Source organism: Morone saxatilis, unplaced genomic scaffold (assembly GCF_004916995.1).
Source record: "Morone saxatilis isolate NCDOM2014 unplaced genomic scaffold, NCSU_SB_2.0 Contig15, whole genome shotgun sequence".
NCBI classification, from domain to species: Eukaryota; Metazoa; Chordata; class Actinopteri; family Moronidae; genus Morone; species Morone saxatilis.
The window spans coordinates 5,887,133-5,896,943 of NW_023339707.1; the positions used below are offsets into that span (position 1 = coordinate 5,887,133).

Genomic DNA, 9,811 nt, shown 5'->3' on the forward strand with positions numbered 1-9,811 from the left:
AAGAGGAAGAGTACGATTTATCTATACCTGTACCAGATAATAATTACATGGGTCAATTTCTACACATATGCTGGCAAACCCGGATGAGAAGTTTATACATAGTACTTTGATTTAAGCGTACTGTTCCTTGTCTTTCTTTGCAGATTCACGAACTTTTATTGGTTCTAGATGCAAGGCCAGACCTGTGTTGGGTTTGTGCTCAAGTTTTCTGATATGGACCAGCGATGGGAGCAGAAGTCTCTCAGGTCATCACTGGTTGTGGGATCTCTCATATATGGCACTCATTTCTTAAAGCCTTTTTATTTTCCAGCACAAATCATAGGATTTACAAAAAAAAACAGACAAATCATCACGACACATTGATCGAAGGCTATGTAGACAGAAAAAATTTTAAAAACATACTACATCATAACTGTCTTTATCGGAAAGCTCGCGGCCATGGTCACCAGGACACGAAAGTATCAGGAGATTTGTTGGCAACACGAGACCTTGGTCGTTGGTTGGCAACAACAGGGGGAGTCACTTACGGGCGGGGTGCGACTGGTTGTGTGCACAGTGCTAACTATACTCGGGAGCTGGCTAGCAGACTAGCCGTAATTAGCCCGGCGCCTCATCAGCTGACTATACCCAGACTCCCGAGAGTTTCGGCAGGACAGGGGGGATATTTTAATCCTCGTTAATACGCGGGGGGGTTGCGGGGACGCCAGGGGGACTTGGCAGTTGACAGGAGAGGAGTGAAAGCGGAGGAAGGAGGGACAGGCCAGTTAATTTGTAAGCTGTTGATGTTATTTGTTTCTGTAGTTGGACGTTTTTTTTGTTTGCAGACGAGATCCTTCTTGTGTGATGTTATGCTGTGTTGAAATAAATGAACTACATGTTTAGCTTCCTGACTGGTTGCGTTATCATTGAACAGGCGGTTGTTAAAATGTATATATTTAAATAATTAAATTAATATCATTAACGTGCTACAGCTCGCCGACTATGGGTTTTATTTAATGACTACCAGTCGATGAGGAATATCTAGAAATTTAGTGGGGGGTGGCCCTAGTTATCATTTGACTTTTTTTGCTCAGATGAAATGTTTTTATTTAATAAACTACACTGCAACTTTACAGCATCACACTCACTTTCCTGCCATAAAGCTGATCAGCCTTGGAGTACATCTATATTTACAAGTGAAATGTTTATGATCAAAATTCATCCTATCCTTTAACTTAATTAAAGGTCCAGTGTGTAACATGTAAGAAGATATCGGCAGAAATGTTATATAACATTCATAGGTATGTTTTAATTAATGTAAAATCACAATAATACACCAGAATATACAAATCACTGTGTTTTTGTTACCTTAGAATGAGACTATTTTATCTAAGATGCTGCGGGTTACCTTTAATGAGTCATCGATGTTGAACTGCCATGTTTCTACAGTAGCCTAGCCTTTTTTTTTCCTGTGTGATTTGTATATTTGTATATTTTATGCACCAACTGCACCCGGACACATTCCTCATAGGTGTAAAAACCCACTTGGCAATAAACATAATTCTGATTGTGATTCTGACAAACCCAACAGTGGCTCTAAACACGGGTTGTTTCTGTTGTTAAGGCACCGTAGTTTCTCCTTTGTGCATGGAAGGGGAGGGTGAAGTGATGGAGTTGCAATCTGCAAATACACCGCTAGATGCCACTAAATCCTACACACTGGTAATTAAACAGAATTAACCAGAGATGAAAAAGGAACATAAACAGACTGAATTGAAAAAATAAAACCAGTAAAGATTTGACAAATTGAGAGGTTACAGAAATGAATCCAGTAAGCCTGGAATTGAAATTGTGGTCACAGAACTGGAACAGCTTTAAAAATAAAAAAAAGAAGTGCTTTTAAAACCCTTGGCTGAGGCTTAACAAATATAAAATACTGCTCGGAAACAGGTTAATGCTGCCATGAACGCTTACTCAACAGAGTGCAGAGAAATAGCTGAAATAAAAAATAAATTGAGTCATTTGAAAGTGCCTGCTGTGGCCCAGTGCATAGGCAATATCATCATCAGAGAGACCTCAGTGTGTGTACTTTTTAACGATGCACTCCAAGTCCTCGAGCAATGCAACATTTTCCATTTTGTACAGTCACTGTCACTTCCTTTTACATAATTTAACTGGTGGCCTCAGTTCAGACCTTATTTTTAACTCTAGTTTTCCAATTGACATGGATGGCAGTTATTCAGCCAGGCTAAATACCTTTTACTTTTGACAGCTCTACCAGGTGAGCTACCGGGGCGCCCCAGGCTAAATACATTTGATAATGCCCTGAGAAAACCTATGGTAACCAGAGCATCTGTATTATAAATAAGGACAGACCGTCGACTGTGTGTTGGGGTGGGATGGGATGCTGTTAGGCTGCAGTGAGTGTAGGTCAGTGACAGAGTTTAAATTACAGTAAAACGTGTCATAAAATTCTACATAAGGAATAAATTGTTGTTAGTTGAAAGCCATGCTAGCTTCAGCAGTTTATGTTTACAACCTGATCCAGGCTATTTACTTTTGCCTGGTGGATTTTGATCTTACTGTGCCATAAGACTTCTCCAGCAGGACAAACCCTGTTGAGAGACAAAGATGTACAGGAAAGAGTAGAAATTACTGAAACATTCAGATGTGCTTGCATTTGGGTTATATTGAGTCCTTACTAAAAAAAAACATGAAATATAGTAGCTGTAATAAAAAATAATTAAAGTTTAATGGCAATGAAGCAGTAAAATATATGTCCCACTATAGCATGACCCCAAATAATGTATTATGTAAGGGTTTTTTTAAGGTCAGAGTTGACCACTCAACTCTGACATTTGACATCCGTACTGACTGATGGAGAAAAAGTGACATGTTGTGTGTCATAAATCTGGTGGAGAAAGCACACTAATTAGATTTAAAAGATCATGTGTCAGATTTGAGCTGTTATTTGAGCAGATAACTTAATTTTGCTAGCGCTGCCAAGTGTGTCTTTTAAAATGTACTCCAGTCACTCCACACTCTTTCAGAAAGCACAGGAGCTCAGCCCACAGTTGACTTATTGGGGTGCTGTTTTCTGTTCGTGGTTTCTGTCGATATCCATCAAGACCTTTCAGGTCTAAGTCATTCACTTGTAATACAGCAGTTCAAAGACAGCAGCATAAATGTGTAGCTAACACGCTCTCCTGTTTCAGCAGCTGCTGCCAGTAGTTGTCGGGTTTTCCCTCAAACACTAAATCATGGTTTGGGCACAGACCACAAAGACAGAATCATAAGAAGCATGGTCATCTAGTGCCTTCTCCTCTGGTGCTGTTTTGTCTCAGAGTCTGCAGTATTAGATAACCCAGCAGCCCACAGTCTGGATAGTCTATAACTCAGGCCTGGGTCTGGAGCCTAATCTTTAGAACAGGATGGGGGTCATGAAATGGGGGAACTGGGAATCAGGTTACCCTCTAGTCTAAAGGGGAAGAAAAGAAAAACATACTTCCATCATTTCAAGGAGCTGTTCTGTCCAGCCATGGTGCCCCCCCCGCACACACACGCACACACGCACACTTGTACACCTCCACCTCAGCTTCCTGCTGTCTCGCCGAGCGCAATTTAGAAGTCGGGGTGGAGGTGTGGGGAAAGAGTGGAAGTGGTTATGGTGCGTTTTGGGGGCTGGGGTGGGTTTGTTGGCTGCAACATACGTCATCCTTCAAGACCACCATCTATCCATGCAGCTGATAGCTCACACATGCTTCCCACAGCATGACGTGACCATTAGACCAAAACCCTAATCTTACTTAAGAGGTACTGCTGGCTACCTGGAGGAAAGCAGCACTCATAATATCCAGTGAGCCCTGTAATTGTAGTGATACGTTTATGAATTTAGAACTTCATTCATTCATTCAGACTGTTGTGTCTTCACAGCTTTGAAATGCCTGGGCCACATTCAGAAAATGAAACGAGGTGATAAATGTGTACCAGTTACTAGATTCGTCTGTGCTGTCTAACAATAAAACCATTGATTTAGAATCCCAATTAACCGTTGCACTGGAATAATATCAGATCCCTTTTGTTTTCCATCTCAGGTACATGGCTCATTTCAGTCTTTGTGATGTCATGAGTGCATTATTCATAATTTTAACTCGCAAAGACCACCTCCAGATTCATATTGTAAGGTAATCATCTAATGAGTGAGTAAGATTCTGCACAGTGTTCATTAACAGCAGTGTTACTGTTCTGAACATATTACACTGTGCAGGTCTAATTGAGTCTTGGTTGCAAACTCTATCAAACTGTACAGTATCAGTATAGAGACATGTAGAATTGTGCAATGAATCTTAACACTATGATGAATAGAAATTAATGCAAGCAAACACTCATCATCAGCTTGTGTTATCAATCTCTCAGATGATAGCTGATCTCAGATTTTGAAAATGCACCACAACATTAGGCAAGCTTTGGACATAGTGATAGAATCTTTTTTAAAAACTTTGTTCAGAAATGGTGCTTACAGTAGATATAGAACTGTGGTATCTACATAGATATATCACAGTATTTGCACATATAATGTCATTGTCAACTTTGGTTTGGGAAAGCTCTAAATTGCAGTTTAGATGGGCCTTAATGTAAAACTGTATGTTAACAGTATGCTAGTGCATTGTTGTTACCTGATAAACGATACTTGTAGTTCCATTGCTATTCTTATTGTATTTTATGGTCTGTGTGCTGTGAAATGACTATAAGTAAGATACTCACGTATTTGTTCACTCATAGAAATGCTGAATTTTCCTCAAAGGCTAGTATGTGTGCCAGCATTCTAAAAAAAGGGCCTGAAAAACCATAACAGGCTCATTAAAATGAATTGCTCATGGTAAGTGTTGTGGTATGTGGCCTGACCCGTGTGTGCTCTCCTTTGCAGCTGCTCAATGCCATCCAGCTGTTTGGTGCCAACCTAGATGACTACTTGCACTTGCTGCTGCCTCCCATTGTCAAGCTATTTGATGCCCCTGATGTGCCCCTGCAGGCCCGCAAGTCAGTACTACTCATGGCTGTCCCATGTAGTTGTAGTTTGGAATCTATTTTATGGATCTAACTTCTATTATCTCTTAAATTTGAATTGTTAATAAACCCCTATGATGCCAGAAAGAAGAGCACTGGTTCCATTGGTGGAATTCTTTACAGCTCAAAATCTTTGTGCACTTTCCTTTGACATAGAAAAATAGCTGGCAAATACTTTTTACACAAACCTAATACAAACCTTTTTACATGTCATCTAGGCTATTTTAAGAGGTCCTGTGGGGCAGCCCAGACCCTCTCTCCTACTGCTGTTGAAGTGAGCATATTATGTTTATCTGTTTTCCCTCTGTGGGGTTCAGGGTTGCCTTGGAGACACTGGACCGGCTGACAGAGTCCCTGGACTTCACCGACTACGCTTCACGCATTATCCACCCGATTGTGCGGACACTTGACAGCACGCCTGAGCTGCGCTCCACCTCCATGGACACACTGTCCTCGCTAGTGTTCCAGCTGGGCAAGAAGGTAGCTATTGCTGTCCCCAGGGCTCCGTTTAAATGTAGCTATCATTCAGAAGACTACTTCCAGCCTCCCTACTGTTGGCTTCACATGAACAGCATTTTGGTAACCCACACCCCCCCACACAGTCTTTATTACTTCCTGCCAGACTGCTGATGTCATTGACCATTTGGCGGTGGGGGGTGATGTTTATAAGAGTGGATGAGGTCACATGAACCCCTCCCTCTCCTCCCGAGCTTACCCCTCCCTAAACCCTCCTATCGCTTTCAGGCCTAACCTCAGAATCAGAAGCACACGTACAGCCACGTCTGGCAACAAATGTGCAGGGGAAGCTTTTGATCTGAGGCTTGTGGCGGTTAGATGCAAGTGCAGGACACTAAATTATTTGGCTTATGGTTAGGGGAAAGAGGAAGCAAGACTAAACCACGTAAAGCACTCATATACCCATATGTTTTCTCTCCTTCCCTTCCCTTTTATTTGCAGTACCAAATCTTCATCCCAATGGTCAACAAAGTGATGCTGAAGCACAGGATCAACCACCAGCGTTATGACGTACTCATATGTCGCATTGTTAAGGTACGTCTCCCCAATACATCCAGGTTTTCTTAAAAACATATTAAACCGATTGATACTACACACATTTCCACATATCCTGAATTCATGAGCATGTGTTCATTCGTCTTGCCCAGTCAGGCCCAACGCTATAATTCTGAGACAGAGTAATTGCACATGCTCGAACTATAAATGACATAATCATAAATAAACAAAACCTTTTTTATTAACAGTGCACCATGAGCAAGTCATTACCATGGTCTGTTTATCAACAGTTATCCCTTAGGAAGGAAATGCACTTCTTTGAGGCCTGATTCAACATTTCGTCTGCGTGTGGGCTGTGTGTGTGTGGCCTGTGTGTTTGTGACCATAACAGGGCTACACTCTGGCAGAGGAAGAAGAGGACCCTCTAATCTTCCAACATCGCCAGCTTCGTAACCAAGATGCTCTTGTCAGCGGGCCAGTGGAGGCGGGGCCCATGAAGAAACTTCATGTCAGCACTACTGCACTTCAGAAGGTCAGAAGGGATAATTGACATTTTACTTTAAAAACGGGTCTGTGATTTATACTTCCATAGTAAAAAGGTAACACACATGCACTGTTTCACTGCCATAGTTGTTGACTGCAGGTATTGTCTGATTGTGTACAGTAAACAGTGCTGTGTACCAGCCCATAGTTTAGCTGCGGTGCTGACATACGCACTAACAAACAGGCGAATAATTAGGAACAACCTGAACAAACAAGTTTAGAAGCACAGTGAATGCAGATGCTTCCATGCAGACCACACAAAGACACTGAATGGTTTAATGAAGATGATATGAATCATATGCTTTGGCCTTCACAGTCACCAGATCTCCCCTAGTTGAATACCAATGGGAGATTGACGTACACACTGACTCGTTACACAGCACTCTCCACTACCATGATCAAATCACCAAATGAGACAATCTTTTGGAAGAAAGCTGTTCCATTTTTTGAAACATTTGATGACTAGTAGCAATTTTATGTCTATATCTCAGCCAGATCATCCCACACACATTACCTGTGACACTGAGGTCTGGAGGAACTGTGTTGCTCCCACGTAGTTCCCAGTGACTTCTGAAATGGATGATTTCTGTCCTCTTCACAGGCTTGGGGTGCTGCTAGGAAGGTGTCCAAAGACGACTGGCTGGAGTGGCTGAGGCGCTTGAGTGTCGTCCTGCTCAAGGAGTCGTCATCCCCAGCCCTGCGATCATGCTGGTCACTGGCCCAAACCTACATCCCTCTCGCCAGGTACACCACTTCTGCGTCTACATCTCTAGCTCAATTTCTCCTCCCGCTTTTCATCTATGTCTTAGTTCCACATCCATGATTGACCCCTACAGCTAAAAACATTCACACAATTCCCCATGATAACACAGACACATAACAGAATTTAAAGCTATGTCTGCACCCGTATAGCCCTTTTCCATACACATTTCCCGCTAGGCTTGACTCGGTTTGGCTTGGCACAGCAGCCCAGTGCGGCAGGGATTTGCATCTCCATTACAACAAATGGCTGCTAACTAAGCTTGGCTAATTTGGTGATAAACACATTTTATTTCCTATAAATTCTTCCCCAATAAAAGTCCAGTGGTTATTTTGTTATTTAAAAGCTTTCATTATGAAGCAGCAAAATCAGGAAATGTTGGGTCTTACTCAACAGCGACTCCTATACAGCTGAGAGCAGGGGATGCAGGAGAGAAATTAAGCTTCAAACCATAGAGATTCACTTAGAAGCTACAAAAGTACAGACAGCTGAACATTCAGAGCTTATTAAAAACGCCTGTCCCTCTGGTCTCCTGTATAGACATGAGTTGACTCTCGAACACACGTTTTTGAGCGGGAGAAGGGGGGTAGTCAGGGGTTGGCCGTGGCCGGCAAGACGTGACCGCAACTCATTTGGAGGCGGGTCGGGTGTGCTTTAGCCTTACTCCTGGGATGGTCCATCCCGGGCGCAAATCAGCACAACTCAACACGTTTAAACTGGTAATGGAATTGCGAACCAGCCCGACATGGTTTTAGTCGGTGCTGCCAAAAGTGCCAATGGAAAAATCTTACAAGTGTTTGGAGAGCTGAGGGGTTTTGATGCAGTGAGACATCAGCTGTTGTTGCAGAACCACAGCCGTTACCAGCGCTAGAAGACTGGTTGCACTAGCTACTAGTTTCCAGATGTGAACGTGTGTAACTGTAAATGTGAAGCAGATTGTTACAGAAAAATACTAAAAATGCTCTGTGATCAAAGCTATGAAACAACATTGCACTTGTTATAGAAAAGAAGCTATAGAATAACCTTGCTACACACTGATTGGCTGCTCTTCCCAATTCAGCTAAACCCTGCTTCTGCAAAATATCAAAATTTTATTGTTGTGTGACACTCTTATAATGTGTAAATGTTGTTTCTGTGTCCACAGGGACCTGTTCAACGCGGCCTTCCTGTCTTGTTGGTCTGAGCTGAGTGAGGACCAGCAGGATGAGCTCATCCGCAGCATTGAGTTAGCTCTCACCTCCCAGGACATTGCTGAGGTCACGCAGACTCTGCTCAACCTGGCAGAGTTCATGGAGCACAGTGACAAGGTTGGCATTGAACTGCAGCATCTACACCACAGAATCACTATGATCCAATTTAGACTGAAGGATTACACATGTCATGTTTTATTAGGGGGCTATATATTAAGTTGCATTTTCTTAATTCATGGTTTTGATATTAGGTAGTGCATTTCAAAGGGGTGATGGATAAGTCCTTTCCTGCCTTATGGAATATAATTTCAAATGGCCCATGAATCTGCAAGGGTTAGATGTTATTCATTCATTACTACCAATGACTCAACTATGACTTTTCTACTGTCCAGCCCATTTGTGGAACAAAAAGTACATGCCCTTTGGATATGCATGACATTACATGCAGTACATAATGAATGAATGATGCTGAAATACCAGTTGAAAATAGGCCGTACTTACATGGGTCTCCAGCTGGCAAAGCAGCAGCACTCAAACAAATCTGTTTTAATGTTTTCTTTGTGGAAACAACAATGCTGGTTTGCTTGGCTCAGTTGATTTTATGTCTTCCTTGTCATCAACTTACCTTCAGAGTAAATTGTTTATGCATCTGCCAGAACAGTCAAATGGTGAAACAGACGCAAAGCAGAGAACGTAGATGTATTCAGTAAATTTATCAGTCCATTTTATAAGTGCAAAAACAGGAGGAACCACCCAACTCTCCTCATTTGCCCTCATATTGTTCTGTTCTTGTTTCTAAAGGTGTTACATAAATAAAGTTGTTATTATATTTTGTGGAGCTGCCAGTGCCACAATTAACTACAGCTGGGATACCTGCATCACTCTGTGTGATGTGGCCACAGTGCAGTTGAAATGGCACAGTAAAAGGTGTTGTTTAAATGAATGTTCTTTTGTAGGTTCGATGATTGCCCCAATTTGATATAAACTATACTTTTCAACAGTTAATTAAAGGTTACAACAGTAACCTAGGAGATAATCACAGCAATACTTTGTTACGCAGGTGTTGCAAGACTATGAAAATGTTAACAGAGAACACCTTTCAGTACAGTCATTTCTTTTCTTTTTTATTATTATTTTATTCCAGGCATTTAATGTACTGCAGATTATTATAAAGTTGGCAGTAATACACTTTTGATTGGAGAAAAGGGTGGATAGGTCATTTTTGGGCATTAACTGATGATTTTCAATATCTATCCATGAA

At 41.8% G+C, this 9,811-nt stretch overlaps 1 protein-coding gene across 2 annotated transcripts in view; it reads left to right on the forward strand.

The window, feature by feature from the left end:
* mtor (mechanistic target of rapamycin kinase) overlaps positions 1-9,811 on the forward strand; it is an 84,813-nt gene that overhangs the window by 20,880 nt on the left and 54,122 nt on the right. For both annotated transcript variants that reach the window (XM_035656202.1, XM_035656203.1), the window contains exons 22-27: positions 4,907-5,019; positions 5,364-5,526; positions 6,004-6,096; positions 6,449-6,589; positions 7,202-7,344; positions 8,505-8,667. In XM_035656202.1, coding sequence (XP_035512095.1) covers positions 4,907-5,019; positions 5,364-5,526; positions 6,004-6,096; positions 6,449-6,589; positions 7,202-7,344; positions 8,505-8,667 — 816 coding nt within the window. The remainder of the gene's footprint in view (positions 1-4,906; positions 5,020-5,363; positions 5,527-6,003; positions 6,097-6,448; positions 6,590-7,201; positions 7,345-8,504; positions 8,668-9,811) is intronic.